General features: G+C 45.0%; 2 protein-coding genes across 2 annotated transcripts in view; both read right to left on the reverse strand.

The window, feature by feature from the left end:
* Positions 1-170: 170 nt before the first annotated feature.
* DSN1 (DSN1 component of MIS12 kinetochore complex) lies at positions 171-11,730 on the reverse strand. Its single transcript, XM_084610235.1, has 12 exons — positions 11,557-11,730; positions 11,013-11,043; positions 10,372-10,432; positions 9,522-9,884; positions 8,426-8,499; positions 7,502-7,574; positions 6,921-7,008; positions 4,936-4,995; positions 4,213-4,284; positions 2,662-2,809; positions 2,115-2,202; positions 171-591 (listed from the first exon to the last, which is right to left on the reverse strand). The coding sequence occupies exons 1-12, from the start codon at positions 11,589-11,591 to the stop codon at positions 485-487; spliced, it is 1,200 nt and encodes a 399-aa protein (XP_084466361.1). The 5' UTR covers positions 11,592-11,730; the 3' UTR covers positions 171-484.
* Positions 11,731-14,728: 2,998 nt separating this feature from the next.
* PBX4 (PBX homeobox 4) overlaps positions 14,729-19,873 on the reverse strand; it is a 28,641-nt gene continuing 23,496 nt past the window's right edge. Inside the window, exons 7-9 of the mRNA XM_084610550.1 lie at positions 18,647-18,753; positions 16,925-17,011; positions 14,729-15,489 (exon numbers count right to left, since the gene is read on the reverse strand). Coding sequence (XP_084466676.1) covers positions 15,397-15,489; positions 16,925-17,011; positions 18,647-18,753 — 287 coding nt within the window. The 3' untranslated portion in view covers positions 14,729-15,396. The remainder of the gene's footprint in view (positions 15,490-16,924; positions 17,012-18,646; positions 18,754-19,873) is intronic.

A 19,873-nucleotide genomic window follows, 5' to 3' on the forward strand; every position in this document is an offset into this window, starting at 1 on the left:
AGCGGGAAATCACAGGCGGAGGGCTGGTACGCATGCGCCACCCACTTGTGCAGTGCGCAGGCGCTAATGGTGTTCAGTCCTTCCTCCCCTCCCCCCCCCGCTCTGTTGGTTCGTCCCCTCCCTCTTCCCTCTCGGCCCTGAGCCCCGCCCCCAGGAGCAGAGCCCACACGTGGCAGCACAGGGGGGCGATGCCCCGCACTTTTATTCACAGCACAGGTAACCCTGAGAGCAAGACAGGGTCCGGCGATACAGCTCCGTCCCACCGAACAAGCCCTCTGACGCCCCCCACCAGCCACCGCGCCCACCCCCCGCCATAGGCACCCCACAGTGCATTTACAAAGGCAAGGGGGTGCTAAGTCACCCCAGGCCTCCTGGACCTCTGGAACCACAGCCTCTTAGAGAAGCGGGGAAAGAGCCTGCAGGGAAAGGTAATAAAGGCAAAGGCAAAAGGAGGCAAGGACAGCCAGCTGCTGCAAGTCTGTGTTTAACCCTCAGGAGGCTGCTGGCACTGGGTGACTGGTGGCTTCTTTGGGGGAACTTTGAGTAGTTTCCGAATAGGTGAGTTTTCCAGTTGCTGAAAGGTCCTTGATGCTGGAAGGGAAGCAAAAAAATCCTCAGTTATCTCCACCCGGTCTAGGGAAAGGCTTTAGCTAATCTGAAGCAGTTACAATGGAGCACAGACCTGGATCTAATTTTGGTTTTGGCCCAGTTTGTCTGAGGTCTTGAACAGGTTCCCTCGCTTTTCTGTGCATCAGATTCCCCACAGCTGGACTGTGTACTCTGCTTTTAGGATGTGACCTAAACATGTATCCACAAACCCAGCACTATGAGTCAGACGGCAGGGAAAGGGATTTTAGCCATTTAAATTTCCTCCTGTTCCTAAAGGCAGAGTTCAGCATCCACAGATTTAGGGCTCACTTTATAAATCCTCAGACTGGTGAAGAACATAAGAACAGCCATACTGGGTTAGGCCAAAGTTCCATCTAGCCCACTAGCCTTTGAACAATGGCCATGAGGAAATGAACAGAAGAGGTAATCATCAAGTGATCCATCCCTTGTTGCCCAATTCCCAGCTTCTGGCAAAAAGGCTAGGGCCACCATCCTTGCCAATAGCCATTCATGGACCTATCCTCTTTGAATTTAAACTTTTTTTTTTTTTTTAAATCCTGTTTAGTCTTGGCCTTCACAACATCCTGGCAAAGAGTTCCACAAGCTGACTGTGCATTGTGTGAAGAAATACTTCCTTTTTGTTAGTTTTAAACCAGTTGTCTATTAATTTCATTTGGTGATCCGTAGTTCTTGCGTTATGAGAACGAGTAAACGACGCTTCCCAATTCACTTTCTCCACCCCTGTCATGACTTTATAGACCTCAGTCATCTCCCCCCGCAGTCATCTCTTTTCCAAGCTGAACAGTCCCAGTCTTTTTAATCTCTCCTCATACAGAAGTTGTTCCATCCCTCTCATCATTTTTGTTGCCCTTTTCTGATTCCAATCTCTCTTTTTGGAGATTGGGCAACCACATCTGCATGCAGTATTCAAGATGTGGGTGTACCTTGGATGTGTACATAAGAGACCTGATACGGGAACAGCCTTAAATAGGCAATTGTGAGAGGTGTCATTTGTTATTTTCATTAACATGGCTATACTGTGTCTCACAATACAATATTCAGTAAAATGTCCCCAACAGCTACAGGTATCCAAGATTTCCTTGTGTAATATACTAGAATGAACTGCATACACAGGCAGAACCTCAGCAATGAAGAAGGTGGAGTAAGAGCTTAAATATAAAATAAACAATAAACCCTTTCTAAGGTAACATGCACTCAATGTCATTTTTCCCTCAACAGGTTTTTAATGCTTCGTACAGTGGTCTAACAAGTACCGTGTGCAGCAAATGTTATCACTTTAAAAACAAAAAAACAAAAACAAAAAACGAACCACCTCTTCTAATGACAGCTTGTCAAGGTACTGCCAAAGTGATTTAGGGATGAGAGGAAGAGAACAAAAATTAATCTACCTCCCTCTATAGCCTTCTGGGTTTTATTGTTTAACAAAGGTTCTGTATTTAATGGATAGGAAGTATTTACTGCCGATGGCTGGAACGTCTGCTTACCAAGTTGCTCTGACAGATTCCGGAGGTACTGTGTACTGTCTTCTATGAAAGTCTGCAACAACTTCACTGCCTGCTGTAGTTCATCCAGCTGCAAAACACACAAAAAAAAGGTTTCAGGGAAACTCAGAAGACAAAAGAGAAAACTTTGAGAATTTAGCGAACTAGGTAAATAAAGCAAATGCCAAACCAAAGCATTTGGTGATGATTTCATTAGAAATTTCCACTTATTTCCCTTTGCATTATTTCCCGTAATGCAGGTTTGGACCATAGAATGTTATTGAAATACAACAGCAAATTCCTTGTGTTCATTGCTGGAAAACATTTATTAAACAATGTACCATGTTCAGTGACCTCACTATGTCAATTCCTCACTGGCATAGAGAAGAGAATCACTTCTCTAAGGCAAATCAGCTAATTACTGGGTCTTGCATAGCCTGACATCTTCTCAAGACAAATGATTCAGACACAACAGGTCAGCTGACACTTCTGTGTTTGCACCATTAATGATTTTTAAACCCTTTAGTACATTTCAGACCCGATAACTCACCACAAGCTCCATGCAGTCAAACACCTCACCCTGGCTAGCGAGTATTTTCTGATAGTTAGGCTTGCTACTGAGAACTTTGGCCTGTGAGGTTCCGAGATAACTAGCAGGTTCCACTTGCACTTCATTCGTCTTGCACTGCTCCAGTTGTCTTGAAAACAAAAAGCATGGTACACATATAACCACTGCACATGGGGAGTACCCACTTTCCAATGGTGCCCAGCATAGGTGTGGCTAGATAGCAGCAAATTATTTGTATTTCTGTCATCTGTCACAAGATCTCCAAAGTGTCCCAATAAAACAAATGTTAAAAATTATCACAAATGCTGGCAGAAAATCAGTTCCTAACTACACATCCCAATTAAACAAGTTTCCATAATTTACCACAACTCCAATGACAGGACCTGAGTGTACTTTTCATTTCAAGGAGTCTTTGTGGCACCTTAGAGACTAACAAATTTATTTGGGCATAAGCTTTCATGGGCTAGAACCCACTTCATCAGATGCATGGAGTAGAAAATACAGGAGCAGGTATAAATACATGAAAAGATGGGAGTTGCCTTACCCTCTGCCATGTACATTGGCCAAACCGGACAGTCTCTACACAAAAGAATAAATGGACACAAATCTGACATCAGGAACTATAACATTCAAAAACCAATAGGAGAACACTTCAATCTCCCTGGTCACTCAATAACAGACCTAAAATTGGCAATTCTTCAACCAAAAACTTCAAAAACAGACTCCAATGTGAAACTGCAGAACTGGAATTAATTTGCAAACTGGACACCATCACATTAGGCCTGAATAAAGACTGGGAGTTGTTGGGTCATTACAAAACCTAAACCTAATTTCCCCCATACTAATTTCCCCCTACTGTTACTCACACCTTCTTGTCAATGTGTGTCAAACTCACACTCATTACCACTACAAAAGTTATTTTTCCTCCCTGGGTATCCTACTGTTAATTGAATTGTCTCGTTAGACTGACTTCACACTTGGTAAGGCAACTCCCATCTCTTCATGTATTTATACCTGTTCCTGTATTTTCCACTCCATGCATCTGATGAAGTGGGTTCTAGCCCATGAAAGCTTATGCCCAAATAAATGCGTTAGTCTCTAAGGTGCCACAAGGACCCCTCGTTGTTTTTGCAGATTCAGACTAACACGGCTGCTCCTCTGAAACCTGTTTTCATTTCAGAGTCCTTTGCCAAGTATTTTTAAATAAGACTTAATTCCTTTAACATATTCTCTTCCATGTGTTCTTCAGGGCTGACAGCATGATTAACAGGACTTTCTTGTCTGACGTTTGCTGCTGCTTCATTATGCAACTGTGGGCTGCTATTTAAATTAAACTATGTATGGAAAGAACACCTGATTGACAACTGATCACAAAGTGCTGAAGTCTTTTAACATAAACAATTTGGGTTCTAGAAGACTGGAATTAAATACAATAGAGGATCACATTAACTAGTGACTAGCACGATTAGATTCTCAATTTTAAATCTAATTTTTGGCTGAAAAGGACAGACAGAAAAAGGATAATAATCTAACCTGGACATTTCTTCTGCACTTTTCTGGAAACTCAGTAAAAGCTGATCCCAAGTTTGAGACTCTGTAGTAAACCTTTAGAATGAATGAACAGATGAAATGTAGTTACTACATACTGTGGGAGAGGAATTACCTCCCTTGGGCTTCACTAATGTAAAGGGCCTATAGAAATTACACCAGATCCCTAGCTTTTACTCTGGGCCAGAATTTTGCCTTCTGATTTACAAGAGACAGATATACAGATGCACATGGGGACAGATTCAGCCACGAAATAAACAAGTGCTAACTTAAGTGGAATTAGGGCTGCTTACATCACAGCACAGCCAGACTCACAGATTTCTGTGTTACATGAATGCTGTGTTATGTGAATTACCTCCAGACCAGAAGTTGCTTGCAATTCATGCCCTGCTCATGGTCCAGTTCTAGGACTTACAAAGGCAGGCTTACACTGGGCAAGCTTTCTCTAAAAATTTAAAAATAAACTCAGTGACCTAGAGCACCAGCAAGATTGAGGGTGGGAGCCGGTGTCCAGAAAGAATCTCAGAGTGAGTTTCTCTGTTTAATAGAACCTAACTGAGTTGCTTCTGTGTTAGGCTTCTCTTCACATAGTGTCCTGTCCCCATTTCAGATGCTTGAATCATTGCTGATAACACCAAGAATTAATGAGAAAAGGCCCAACTGTGTCCATTCAGCCATACGAAACCAGGCCTAGGCTGTTTTTCTTACCTGTTTATATATTCCTTCATCTGGAAGAATGACACATTTAGTGCAGGGTCTGATAAAATACTAAAACAGAGAAGTACAATATCAGAGAGATTTTAAGGTGTTGGCAATATCTGTATCACGCAGGGCTGTGATGATTGTTGAGTGTTTGTGCAGTGCCTCTGTGTAAACACAGTATATTATACTTCATTCAAATTTTTGGTTATTCTAGGACAGGGGTCGGCAACCTTTCAGAAGTGGTGTGCCGAGTCTTCATTTATTCACTTTAATTTAAGGCTGTGCATGCCAATAATACATTTTAACGTTTTTTAGAAGGTCTCTCTCTATAAGTCTATATATTATATAACTAAACTGTTGTCGTATGTAAACAAGGTTTTCAAAATGTTTAAGAAGCTTCATTTAAAATTAAATCAAAATGCTGATCTTACACCTCCGGCCCGCTCAGCCCGCTGCCAGCTTGGGGTTCCATTCACCTAGTCTGGCAGTGGGCTGAGCAGGGCCTGTGGCCGGGACCCTGGCTGGCAAGGGGCTGGCAGCCAGAACCTCAGACCAGCAGTGCGCTGAGTGGGGCCGGCGGCCAGGACCCCAGACCAGCAGTGGGCTGAGTGGCTCAGCCTGCTGCCGCTCAGCCCGCTGCCAGTCTGGGGTTCCGTCTGCGGGCTCCTGCCAGCCAGGGTCCTGGCTGCCGGCCCCGCTCAGCCCGCTGCCGGTCTGGGGTCCCGGCCCTGTCCACATAGAGTAGATATCTACCTTCTCCCTGGTTCTAGCCATTCTATTCCTCTCTCTGCGCTGAGGTGAGGGTGGGAGTGCGCTGAGGACAGGGCTTTGGGGGTTAAAGGAGCAGGGTTGGGGTTGGGGTGCAGGGTCTGGCCAGGAGCTAGAATGAGGGAGGGGGCTTAGGGTTGGGGCAGGAGGTTTGGGTGAGGAGCGCTTACCTGGGCAGCTCCCATTTGGTGCGAGGGGTGCAGGTGGGAATGTGGGGGGGGGGTGGCAGGAGCTCCCGTTTGGTGCTCAGGGTGGGGATGTGGGAGGTGTAAGAGTCAGGACACAGGGCTGGGTATGTGTGGGGGGTTCAGGGGTCAGGGCAGAGGGCTGGGGTGTTGGGGGGGGTTCAGGGGTCAGGGCGGTGGGCTGAGGTCATGGGGGTGCTCCCAGCCCCCTGCCCTGAGCGGGTCACAGCAGGGGGCTGGAGAGGATATGCCAATTCCACCCCCTTCCCCAAGGTCCCTGGAGCAGAGAGTGCACTGCGGCTCCCCTTTTCCCTCTCCCCTCTGTAGCAAGGGCCGTCAGCTGATGAGCTGCAGGGAAGGAGAGGAGGAGGGGCAAGAACCCAGCACGCTGGGGGAAGAGGTGTGTGGAGGGGGACGCTTGCCTGCCCTGGAAGGAGAGAGCGGTGGGCGGAGAAGAGCGGGCCGGGCAGTGCAGGATTTTTAATGGCATTAACGGCAGACAGCAGCGTGCCACTAAAAATTGGCTCGCATCCCGTCTTTGGCATGCATGCCATAGGTTGCCGACCCCTATTCTAGGATATAAATGTAAACAAGAAAACTCCTGCTGATGTGCCAAGCACTACAGTAGACACTTTGGTGCCATGACTATTAAGATGAACATTCTCTTTTAGAGTCATTAGCATTAAAGACATTAAATACATTTTCCAAATTTTTCACATGGATAGCTAACACAGCCCTGCATAGCCCATTTGTCTAACATGTGGGCTCTTAGCACTCACAAATACCAAGTTCCAATGTAAGTTTTGCAAGCAAAAATTGTGGCATTTTAGCCTGCCAACCCTCATTATAAGTTGTACCCAATATCAGACATTAAGAGCCTGCAATAGGTCATTACTGTCTCCAGTGTCTGCAATATGAATCTTGACAAGTTTCATGAATTGCAATATAAGATAATCAATCAGGCACTGGGACAGGAATAGCAAACTCCAGCTCCATGACATGTTGCAACAACATTCTGCGACCACAGGAAGTCATTACCCTTTCAGCTCTTCTGTACATTTCTTTAGTGTTCCATCTAGTTTCAGTCTCTCTGTACAACGCATCAGCTCTTCTGAAACTGAATTCACTGGAAGTGGGGACAAGACAACAAGAAAACAAAGTGCAGTAGTTAAGCAACAGACAGTACCTGCTCTCTGCAGAACTAACTCACACTGAAGCCTGAAGTAAAATACATGGAACACTAGTACTCAGGGCTCACATGCCAAGATGTTGCGTAACCCATGAACCCTGTTTTTACAGCATAACCAGTTCAGTTCCCTAACAGAGGACATTCCAGATACGAGTCACGCTAGCTTTGGCAGAGAGAGGATATATGTGATCAAAGCTTACTTTGGGCATTCTCTTGGCACCACTGATAATGCACGGGCTGTTATTAGAAGCACCAATTTCAAGGGATTTTTTTGGCTGCTCAAGCTCCTTCTTTCCCAAGACATTTGGTTCCCTCTGGAGTGGAAATTGAGTGACCTTTCCCCTGTGCGAGTTGAGAGCTAGAGATAGATTATTACTCTCCTCAATGTATAGCATTACCCCTTCATTAAATATATCACATGGAGACCCACCATTTGCTTTAAAAGCCTCAGGGCTGAAGCCATCAGTCTGCTTCAAGAAGTGCTGAAGCTTCTGGGTAGAGAACTGGGAGAACAGAGAAGAAAGTGAGGTATTTGTTTTGTTTTTCTTTTTTTAGACTATTCAAAATGTCCCATCTGACACTGGGCTGCTTTTCATTAGACCATCCAGTGGGAGAAGCAGTTATCAAAGTTTTGCCAAGTGCAACAGGAGGATGATTATAGAATCTCAGCAGGTTTTCTCTTTCAAGATTATTACAAACAATGCATGACAAAAGTGTCTTTTTTGCACTCTGTTTTAAAGACTGAATACCAAACATTGATGTCAGTGTGCAGCCAAAACTAGAGAAAAGCTTTCAGCATTGCTTCAGTCAAATGCCTGTGGTATTACGCAGCAGGAAACAGCACCTTGCTAGGAGTGAAATTATAAAATCCTACAAACCAAAAATCACAAAAATTATTTTCCATAGAGCTCCAATATGTATAAAATCAATCCAAAGTTAATACCTCTTAGTTGGTATGACAAAGTAAAATGTGCCACAGCCTAAATTCTACAAACTATTTAATCTCTCTCACTTGTTTCACAGCTACATCTGTTTATAAACTGTAAAGTTTAGCTTTTGTATCATTTTCAAAGCATTTGCAAACAGTTAACCTTCACAACACTTTTATGGAGTTTATTCCCCCATATTACAGAAAGGGAAACCAAGGGACAGGGAAGTGAAGCGACCTCTCCTTGTTCATGGAGGGATTCAGATGGGACTAGAACTCAGGAGTCCTGCCTCTTGCTAGACCACACCTCACAACACTTCATTACTTATTTATAGATTAAAACCCATCAAGAAAAATGAAGTATTAGAAGCAGAATAATACACAAATAATTTGTTTTTAGCAAAAAAGTTCCTTCAGAGACCTCACCTGGAAACTAGACAGCAGGAGCATGGAAAGCCTGTCAGTCTCAGGAAAATCAAGGCTGATTGATTTGCTCAGCTCTAAAAGTTAAACACAAACACATTTAAAAAAGACAAGTTTACAACAAACTGTGAGCAGCTGAAATGTCCCTGAGCTGGACACTGTAAATACTGATGCATATAGACACAAGAGCGGGGACAGTCTATCCAGCAACTTCATTGCCAGAAGAGCCAATCTCAAGTGCTAAATGGAGAGGTAACAAAGCAGATGTTGCATGTTAGAAGTGTAATGAAAACTTTAACACAGAAGTTCCTTTTTAACTCAAGCAGTCGTTAAGAGAGCTGTTAACTCTCTAATGCTGAGTCCTGCATTTACTTCCTCACTGGAGGATGGTCCATCAATCTGGGGCTGGGAGGTTCCTTTCTATGCATGCTCTAGTGGATGAATCTCACACACTTCGGAACTAAGGAACTGCTTTGGAAAAGAAAAAAGAAAAAAGAAAAAAGAAAAAAGAAAAAAGAAAAAAGAAAAAAGAAAAAAGAAAAAAGAAAAAAGAAAAAAGAAAAAAGAACGGCGTTATGGAGAATCAAACATATAACTCAGTCTCTGGGCTGCCTGCATGGAACATGCTCCGAGATAGGAGCTTCCAACTTCTACAGTGAAAGGTCTGATTTGGTGTTCCAGATTTTTACTAAGCAGAAGCAGTGCTTTGCGTGCAGCCAGATGCTGCTCCTCACCCTTAGAACCTTTGTACGGTACACATGCACACATTTTTGAGCTGTTCATGCTAGCTGGTGTTCATGTCACCATCTTCTTTTGGGCAAGGACATCTGACAGAGCTATAAATAGCCCATTAGCTTAAACTGGATCATTGCAGCACTCATGATCTAAACATCCATTTTAAAGTCAAAATTGCCAGGTCTCATTTTGTGCTGTACTCAGAGAAAGCTGCCAAACATAGCCCTAACTGGAGCAAAGTCTGGGCCCAATCACTGCATTGGTGCCTTACATATTGCACCCATGAAGTCAGAGTTCCATTTGTCCAGAATTCTCACACAGGATTTCAGCATAGTTTAATCACAAGGCGGTACATGGCACCTACCTGTGACATCCTGGTGGAAAGGAGGCAGCGACTTCCGGCGGTTGGTTCCTTTCATACTGGAGCGGCACCATGAGCGACGTGTGGTTTGTGGGCTAATGGCAAGTGCCCTTGGGGACAAGTTAAATGAACTTGAAGTGAGGCCTTTCCTGGGACTCTCTCTCCATGGAGATATCCTCTTGGGACTGGGACTCCGGTCAATTTTCTTGGGGCTAGGATGAGGACATGACCTTCTCCTAGTAGCCCCTCTGACTCTGTCACTGGGACTTGCTCTCACATTAGCCTTGTTACCAGGCCCAGGACTAATAACTTTGTTCGGCTCTGAAAAGTGTTCAGGCTCCACTTTCTCCTCACTGGGGTCATGTTCTAGAAGAAATACACATAACAGATAAAATCCACTGAAACGCTAAAGCAGAGGAAATTACCTCTCATGGGATTGTGAATGGGAATATAGGGCCTGTCACCTATGCATCACTGTTTCAAACCCAGCCCAAGGTGGCAGTGACTGAAAGATATTCTGATCTGATGGCTGTTACACCTTTTTCAGGCGACCGCCACAGAGTCAGGGTGTGGACCGTTTGAGCCCTCTGTTCCCACCCACTCCTTCAATTAATCTTTAAACCCATCCTCTGCAGAGTCCAGGAAGGGAGGAAGGACAGGGCTGTAGAGATGAAGGAAGATTGTGCTTTCCCAATCTGGCCCAGTATGCAACCTAATACTGCAATTCTGGTCATAGCTAATGTGAATATCCCTGTGTTTGAAACACCTCTAGAAACCAAACCAACTTGACTGTGTCACATCACTATCATTTACCCAGGGAACTAATAATTAGTTCTTTGAAATAATACCTTACCTTGTGTTCCACCACTGTTCTTCCCATCTTCAACACCCGGGAGGTTCTGTTGGGAGGGATTCTGAGAAATAAATATTTTCCATGATATATTTTAGTTCCACAAAACAGAAATCCATGTGGACACAAGGGATGGGAAGAGATAACTAGGCAGGATGCCTGCGTGGCTGCTCGTCTAAAGCTTAAAAAGATGCATAGTCAAATTCTTTCCTTTCCCAACAATCAATCTCAGTGCCCATTGACAACAGCTAGGCAAGTGGTATGCTGCAACTTCTGCTTATTGTGATCAACATGATCAGCTCAGTGCCAACTTGTCCTTCTACACATCCCCCAACTGTTGACATCTCTTCTCATTTAGACCAGTGATGCTCCACCTTTCCCACCAACCAATATATGAAGCACAGGATGACTGGGACTCCTTGATACCCTGTTTGTAACCTCTTTATGGGTCATGACTTCCAGACCAAGAGCCCATGGCTTAAACTGCAAGCTCTTTGGGACAGGGACGGTCTTTTGCTACATGTTTCTGTGCAGAACCTAGACCACAGGAGCACTAATCCCAGACAGGGGCTTCTAGGCACTGCTGCAGTACAAATAGATAACAAAACCCCATTTTAAAGGTGGGGCAGGGGCACAGCGCTCACCTGCGTTTCCTGTAGCCAGGCCTCTTTAGTCCTGCAACACCAAACACACGTGGGGTAAGAACCTGGCCAAAGCTACTGACTTCTTGCAGCCACGCGAGGCTTCTCGAAGCCCACCGGGCGCCGACCCCTCTGCTCCTCCTTGTTGCCCCAGGCACCCCGCGGCGTCAGCAACACTGCGCGGAGGCCGGGGCCCTGGGACAGCCCCCTCCGCGGGGCAGCTCGGGGACACGAGGCGCCTAGAGCGCCCGCTAGAGCCGGGCCCCAGGGGGGGAGGAGAAGGGGGGGCGCACCCCAGGCCGGGGGGGCCCTGGGGGGGAGGGGTGGCCGGGCAGGGACAGGAGGGTCGCTCTCCGTGGGAATGGGCGAGGACACCCCCCCGCACGGGCCATGGGGGAGGGGGGCACCGCAGCGACCCCCCCCCCCGCAGCCTGCGGAAGGAGAGACGGGGGACACCGCAACCGCCCCCCGGGGGGCCCAGCGAGGCGAGGGGGCTACACTGCAGCGGGGGGGGAAGCCGCCGCCGCACCCCACGGCCCCCGCTCACCGGCCCCGCCCAACTTCCTCCGGCTTCGCCTCCATCCCTGCCGCCTTCTGCCCTCACTCAAACCGCCCGGCCGCCGCCACGCAGGCGCACTGAGGCCGCCCGGCCAACCGCAGCGCCTGCCGGGACTCGTAGTTCTAGGCGACAGGCGGACCAAGGCCCGCCGCGCGAGACTCTTGGGAGTACTTCATGCGCGCGGCCAGGACGCCGCCAACATTCACCCGCTGCAAGGGCTTCTGGGAGAGATCCTAGGCAGGGCCTAGAGCTAGTCACGCGGTGGGTCCTGGGAAGTGTAGTTTTGGGGGCAGTATCGTGAAGAGCAGCCAGGGCTCTAGGGCCACCAGTGAGAGGAACAGAGGAGAGGTTGTGAAGAGGAATCTGCAATGATTATTTACATAGAAATCCTTGTGAGAGGAGGTCGGTCAGAACCTGAACTAGCCAGGACAGAGCTCCCTTCAGCAGGCTGCAGGCATATGATTCACCTGCCAGCTCCACACATCAGCAGTTCCCTCACCCCTCCTAAAGATAAAGGGATTCTTGCTTTGCAGGATACAAGCCTCCATCTGTTCTAACCAGCAAAGGGAGTCCTCTAAACCTGCCTACACGTGGGCAGAGGCCCCACAGATCTCTCAGCATGCTATGTGTAACAAAATAGCTAAAAAGGGACTGACGGGGCTTACATGTTCATAAGCATTATGTGTAAAGACAGGCATGCAGGATTTGGTAACTTTTTAATATCTTATTTAGAGGGAAGTCATACTGATTATCCTATCCTAAAAGTCCCTACTGTGTTAGTTTGATAAGTCACTTTATCTTCCCTATAGAGAAACTCAGGACAAAACATAATGATACTTTCTCTTTTAAAAGGCAATTTAAATTTTGTAACGTGTAAACACAATATAAGCCACTAATAGAGTCATTTTTGGAGGGTTAAGTCAAATGTTTTAAATGGCATTTAAGTGTGTATACACACACGGTTGTCAATTTTGGTTAGACACATTCCTGGAGGTTTCATGACATACCAATCCTTAATTCCTGCAGATTCTAGGACAATCCTGTAGGGTTGGCAACCCTTTAAATTATATAACCCTAAAATAGCAAAGAGCTCCAATACAACTGGAATAGGGTGCAGAATGGCAGTGAGAAATATATTAGCTTTTTCCTTAACAGGACAGGATCCATGTCACATGATGTATCCAATTTGTCCATGTTTAAGTTTCCAAATTTAAAAACTAGGTACTATAATAAGATATGTACATCTTTACAATGAATGTGGTATCTCCTAAAAAACACTGATAAAATTTTTCCCAACTGATTTTTTGAAGCCTTCATTAGTCCCCTATACCTTATTTGCTATCTTTCATATTACATTCTATAAATAGGCAGCCTTATTTAGATCCTCCTTATACAGACTTTTTAAGCCCACAGTTGTGGGGCACTCTTGCTCAAAAAAATTAAGTATTTGTACTATATGATATATATTAATTAGAAACCAGCCCTTGGTAGCAGAAGCAACTCTGAGACACCATGCAATCACCTACTATCCAATTCATAACTGGTCTAAACCTGTTTGGCTTTTAAAAGTCAGTAAGAAAGGCAAGACTCCTCTCTAAAGCATCTGTTGTACGATCAATTGGATTCTATATAATTAAAAAGAACACAGTGAGCCAAACAGGGCTTCCATTTACTCAAGTGTATGTAATGGCAGAACTGGACCAATTGTTTCTGTACTAAGAAAAGCTAGACAGTACCATGACTCTTCCTCTCAGCATGGTGTTAGTGTCACACACTAACCCCTATATTCACCAATGTTTATGATATGTTTTGTACAAAGTATGCCTTGTGAGGTGGTATTTGAAAAGTTATAACCTGTTAAACATTGTCCTGTTAAAATGTGCGTATCATCATTGTATATGGTTTCAGAGTGGTAGCCGTGTTAGTCTATCAGCAAAAAGAACGAGGAATACTTGTGGCACCTTAGAGACTAACATTTATTTGGGCATAAGCTTTCGTGGGCTAAAACCTACTTCATCATTTTTAGCCCACGAAAGCTTATGCCCAAATAAATGTTAGTCTCTAAGGTGCCACAAGTACTCCTCGTTCTTTATGGAGTTCTTATTTTGCCATATGCTTGCTACTGAAACCTGTGGGTCTGTGAAACACCCACAGACCAGCCCCCCAGAAGTAATAAAAACAGTAAACAAAACCCATACATGTGAAGCCTCAGGTGCACAAGAGGCATGAGTAATACATTTGCAATCCACCTGAGAGAGACACTATGAATTCATTGGCTGCACCCCAACAGAGTGTATAAGTAAGGGACAGTGACATCACCACAGGGCCTCTCCTTCCCCATCTGTACACAAGGAAGCAAGATTGTCTGGAAGACAAAAAGACTGATCAGTGAACTGTGAGGGAGGGGCATGGTCCTGACTGGAAGACTGTCCAGTTAGCATGAACAGTTGAAAGATTTGGATAAGAGAAACCTTTTTGCTTTCAAAACGTATTTAGCATGAAAGTGTAGGAATTAGCTTGCAATTTTTGTCTTATTTCTTTTGTAATCAATTCTGATTTTCTATGCCTCTATCACCTATAATCACGGAAATATTTTTATAGTTAATACATTTGTTGTAATTTTACCTAAAACAGTGTGGTTGATTGAAGTGATTGGGAAATCTCTACCAGGTTAAAATGACAAACTTTATGAGCTTGTATTGCTCAGTAACCAAACAGTACAAGATGGTACATTTCTGGGGTGCAAAGCTGGGACTAGGGATATGCAGGTGTTGCCCATATATAATTCAAGAGTGGCTGGGCATAGCATTCTGGTAAAGGCTGGGGTGAGTGGGCAGAGTGGCAGCTCACACAGCAAAAGCAGGGCATAGTGTACACCAGAATGGAGAATTAAGGGGGCACAGCTGTCCTACGATCTGGACTGTACCCTGGCAGATGTCACAGGTAGTTTTAGCAAACGCTGTTTTGAGTAATGGTGCATGGGTTGTTTTTGCATTCATATATAGTGAGGTTTCTGCACTGTCAAAATGGCTGCACTAAGCTGCTACTAACCAGCAAGCCCATAAGGATGAGGGGAGGCTCATGAAAAGGCAGGAAGGAAAAAGGCTTTGGAAGTTTATTATCTTTGATAAAATTTCAACTGAAAATGAGGATTTTGTATTAACATTTTCATAAATGCACAAAATCTATTCACAGGGAAGTCTGAGTTTACACTAGACATTAAATTAGAACTACATGAAATGACACAAAAGATGGAAGTTCCTATTCAATAGCAAAGTCCAATGAAAGTTTTGGTAAAGCAATGTTCTGTTCTGGTTAATTAGTTCAGAATGAATTTGAGTTAAGAAAAGAAAAGCTTGTTTTCCTATACAAAATTACAATACAGAGAACGCGTACAATTACAATACAGGGGGTTTAAATGTTAGTAACTATCAACTAGAACAGAAATTTCATAGTAAAAAAAACCTTATGGAAATTAAAATAAGTCAACTTTAACTGGAAAATCGGAGACAAATGCCAAGTCTTAGAAGAGATACTTTCAGATTCTTACCATAAAATTGATATTTAAAAAATGAATTTGGTTAGGAAAATGAAGCAAGTTCTTTTAAAACAATTTCACATCCCAGTGGGCTGAAGTAAAAAGAACTCAACTGTGTCATGCTGAGAGGTAGAGAGGTATCACTGTGATCACAATCTTCTATTGGTTCCAGGGTTTGTCTGAGGTAATTAGCTGTGTGTCAAGTTGTATAAACAATAGTATTGGCAAGAGAGCAACATTGACAAATTACACTAATGACCTCTTTCCTCTCATCAATAGGTCCTAAAAACTTAATTAGACGCATCTGAATTAACACTTCCAGGGTCTCCAGCAGGTGAAGTGATTGATGAAGGGGTGGTAGCGTCCTGCCAGCTGCCATTAGCCTGAAACAGGGGATAAAACTATTGTCATTAAACCCTGAAGATGTTACTTGCATCCAAAAGATAAATTTTTTTAGTTGGCATATTTCCACATTTCAATAGAACAGTTGTGTTTGTGAAAGTGAGGAATTAAACAATTAGAACAGAGCTCAGTGCAGACATGTGCTGCAAAAGCTCCTCCTACACACCCCTCTTCTGTGCAAGTGTACCCCATCACCTGCACCATACCAGCTGCTTCTATTCCAGACACAGATTGTAATATGCATGAATCTGAGACTAGGACATGATGCACCAAAATCTCACTGGTGACCTATGCCTGCATTTTAACTGCATCTCCAGAAGTGAAAGATGGGTGCATTAACCTCTTTGCCACATCAGGCACCTTCTCCCACCCACAGTAAAGAACATTCCAAGCAAAATTTAAAAAAAAAACCCACAGGAGAATCTGTAACATTTACAGGTTATTAGCTAGCCTGAGACTGATACGAAGTTTGTTGTGCTTGTAAAGCAGTGTGTTCCAAATAGGAATTTCTCATAAGCCAAGGAAAATGCTAGTGCCAGGCTCAGCATGGGGGTCTCAGCATGCCATTTCCTTTATAGCCCACTGGATTTTTTTTAAAGCAATACAGCTAAGACCAGCAGTCCCCAAACTTTTAAGTGTCATGCCCCCACCTCCCTCCAGAGCCAGGGTTGGGAGTAGGGCTGGGGCCAGCATCTGGGCCTGTGGCCAGGTACGGGTCCATCCCCAGCTTTGTCCCCAGCCTCATCCCCAGGCCAGGAACAGAACCACGGCCAAGGCTGGGAGCTGGTGCAGGCCCAGGATTGGAGCCACACTGAGGTTGGGGACGGGGCCAGGTGCAGCACTGGGGGCCAGGGATGCAGCTGGGTAAGGGAGGAGCTGAGTGAGACTGGCCCAGACCCTACCATACCCCACCCAGGCATCCCTCCACACTGCCGTAGAGGACACGCCCCACACTTTGCAGACCTCTGTCTTAGACAATAGCCTTTCCATTGGAGTAGCTCAAAGAGGCTAGCCAGTCCCTTTAGCTACCCAGGCAACCATTTAGTGGCTGGGGGGTAGTCCAGGAATAGCAGAAGACCACTAGGTTCTGGAAATCACTTTTTTATAAACAAACAGCAATTTATAACTATGTTAAGACAAAAAGAAAAGGAGGACTTGTGGCACCTTAGAGACTAACCAATTTATTAGAGCATAAGCTTAAGTGAGCTGTAGCTCACGAAAGCTTATGCTCTAATAAATTGGTTAGTCTCTAAGGTGCCACAAGTCCTCCTTTTCTTTTTGCGAATACAGACTAACACGGCTGCTACTCTGAAACCTATGTTAAGACACAAAGGGGTAGTGTGCAATAAGAAATGCATTCTCTAATTCCTGCTAAAAAATTCACTTATCTACTGAAAGTGAAATCAAGCTGCTTACATCAATGCGCTGCGTCGTATACAAAGGATTCCCCACAATGGTGTCATATCTTCCTGTCTGGTGTATGACATGATGTAAGGAATCCATCTGTAACAAGACCACAAATGAGATGGGATTAACAAGTGTGACTGTTCTTAATGTTTCCTCTGAATACTGTAGGGGTGCCTCAGTTTCCCCTAGGCATTTCTTAAGTCTCTAGGTGGTGGGATAAGGGGGTGTAATTGTTGCAGAGCAAAGAGCCAGTGAACATAAATGGCTGACACGCTGTCTCCTGGCAACTGATGACCGGGGCCCTTCCGCCCCTGCAATGTGAGAGCTAAAGAGTTGGAGAACAAAGGAATCAGGTGACCTCCTGGCCCGGGAAAGGGACAAAGCCCAGAGGAGGAGGGGCTGGAGGAGGAGTCAGTTGGGGGCTGGCTGCAGATGTGGAGTGAAGTGCAGACAGGGTTATCTGGCTTACTGCCCCCCCCACCCCCCCAAATAGACCCGGCTGAAGGGTCCTGTTCTCTGTACCTACAAGCTTTGTTTTAGACCATGTTCCTGTCATCTAATAAACCACTGTTTTACTCGCTGGCTAAGAGTCACATCTGACTGAGAAGTTGGGGTGCAGGACCCTCTGGCTTCCTCAGGACCCTGCCTGGGTAAATTCAGTGCGAGAAGGGCACTGAGGGGCAGAGGATGCTGAATGCTCCAAGGTCAGACCCAGGAAGGTGGAAGCCATGTGAGCTTCTTGCCCTGAAGACAGTCTCCTCACAGAGAGGAGACTTCACCAGAATCCTGACTGGCTTCGTGGGGAGCAGTTCCAGAGCATCGCCCAGGGACTCCGTGACAACAAGGGAAATGGTCTGATAAGAAATGAAGTGGTGTTGTAACACAGCATTCTAATGCCTAAAGCATGTGGCAAGGAAAGATGTAGAGGGCCAAACACTTAACTTGCACCTCTCAAGTGGTTTTCTTGTATGAAGGGAATTGCTTTCATGGTTCTGTTTTCTCTACAAAGGAAAGAAAAGTGAGGGGGGATTTGATAGCAGCCTTCAACTACCTGAAGGGGGGGGTTCCAAAGAGGATGGAGCTAGGCTGTTCTCAGTTGTGGCAGATGACAGAACAAGGAGTAACGGTCTCAAGTTGCAGCGTGGGAGGTCTAGATTGGATATTAGAAAAAATTTCACTGGAAGAGTGGTGAAGCACTGGAATGGGTTACCGAGGGAGGTGGTGGAATTTCCATCCTTAAAAACCTCTAAGGCCCTGCTTGATAAAGCCCTGGCTGGGATGATTTAGTTGGGGCTGGTCCTGCTTTGAGCAGGCAGTTGGACTAGATGACCTCCCGAGGTCTCTTCCAACTCTAATCTTCTATGATACATGGGATCACTTTTAGATCAATTTAGTCCCCAAGTTTAGAGTTCATAAATCCAAAGTTCAAGAGAGTCCTTGAAGGGTTCCCCGCCCACCCCCAAATTCCACATTAAAAAACCCAACTTTGTTCAGCTTTAATCATTCCTTGAAATCTAACCAATGGAGTACTGTTCTAATACATGCGAGATGGCGGGGGGGGGGGGGGGAGGAGTCACTACTCTATCCTCATTAAAGTATGTGAATACTGAATGTGCAAAACCAGTTATTTTGCAAATTTGAATCTATTTGCATCCATATACAAATGAGATGTACCAAATGAGACATTTGCCTTGTTGACGAAGCTATGTGCCAGTTCTCCCACACGCCTACCTGTGACTGCACATTGGCTCCCACTGGGGAGCTCTGATAGGAAGTCAGTGACTGCAAGTTTATAAATGAATCTCCAGAATTTGTCATCTTAAAAGAGCCAGAGGAACCTGAAATAAAGCAAGAATAAAGTTTAGCCAAATGCAGAGAAACTGTTTGGCTCTTTCTTCTAAAGCAGAAATATTACATTATCTTAAGTTTGAAGGAAAACTAAAAAAAAAAAAAAAATTATACATACAAAAAAGGCAACTTTCAAACACTGCCAAAAGATACCCAGGGCAAGTATATGCCTTCAGAAAGTGAATAAAGGTTATATAAGAGAAACAAACTGATACAAGTACTCTCTTTATTGGCAAAAGACAAGCCATCTGGTCCATGATGCACGGTCCCCTGTTTGGTAAGTATTAAGGATACACCATTATAAAGAAGGCATGACACAGATTACTAGAACATGGGCTGCACTTGAGATTTTCAGAGGCATTGAGGCATCTAAAGATGTAGACAGGTGCCTGGTGGGATTTTCAGAAGCATCCAGGTGCCAAATTTGCCATTGAAATCAATGGGCATTCAGCATCAGGATGCTTCTGAAAATCCCAATAGGCCACTTATCTGCATCTTTAGTTACCTAAATACCTTTCACAATCTGGCCCCTTGTCTACAACCTAGAATTCAAATTAAGTAATTAAGTTAATAGGTGCTCAAAACAAAACTCCAATTAACACGAACAGAGATAAAAAGGCCAATCCTTGGGTCTGGCTAAGCAGCACACAGTGCAAGACCCAAGTGTGGAGGTAAGAGGTAGAAATGCATATTTCTGAGACTAAGCATCAAATGTGTTCTGCACTCGTCCCCAGTGCAGAGCAGCCATGCCAAAAGCAGCATTCCCCTAAGGGCCATTCTGCTAGCTAGGGATTGCTGGCATGCAAGCCACCATGTCCCCTCCCCCATGGCTTCATGCCCCCTGGGAATTCCCTGTGGTTGCCCTGTGAGCAGCTTCCAATAGAAAAAATGGGGGGGGGGGGCACACCAAGGATCTGGTCCCAAAGGTATAACACATTGATGGGAGGAATGATACAAATTAAACACTGGTTATATCTCGTAGACCCAGGTGTGTGTATCTGGGCTTGGCAGTTCATAGCCCTGGCACATATGAGCTTGCTGTATCAGGTATGAATGTTTTAGATTAGATTAGGAGAGAGAGAGAGCGCACGAGCAAGCGTGCGCTCAAGC

The sequence above is a fragment of the Lepidochelys olivacea genome, assembly GCF_965140295.1.
Source record: "Lepidochelys olivacea isolate rLepOli2 genome assembly, chromosome: 20".
NCBI classification, from domain to species: Eukaryota; Metazoa; Chordata; order Testudines; family Cheloniidae; genus Lepidochelys; species Lepidochelys olivacea.

Bases quoted from the DNA above. Each gene is read 5' to 3' on its own strand.
- DSN1 (XM_084610235.1), bottom strand. From the start codon at position 11,591: ATGGAGGCGAAGCCGGAGGAAGTTGGGCGGGGCCG. The intron at 8,500-9,521 runs GTAGGTGCCATG...TTTAACTTTTAG, and splicing joins TTTCCACCAGGATGTCACAG to AGCTGAGCAAATCAATCAGC. The intron at 2,203-2,661 runs GTGAGTTATCGG...TGTGTTTTGCAG, and splicing joins TTGACTGCATGGAGCTTGTG to CTGGATGAACTACAGCAGGC.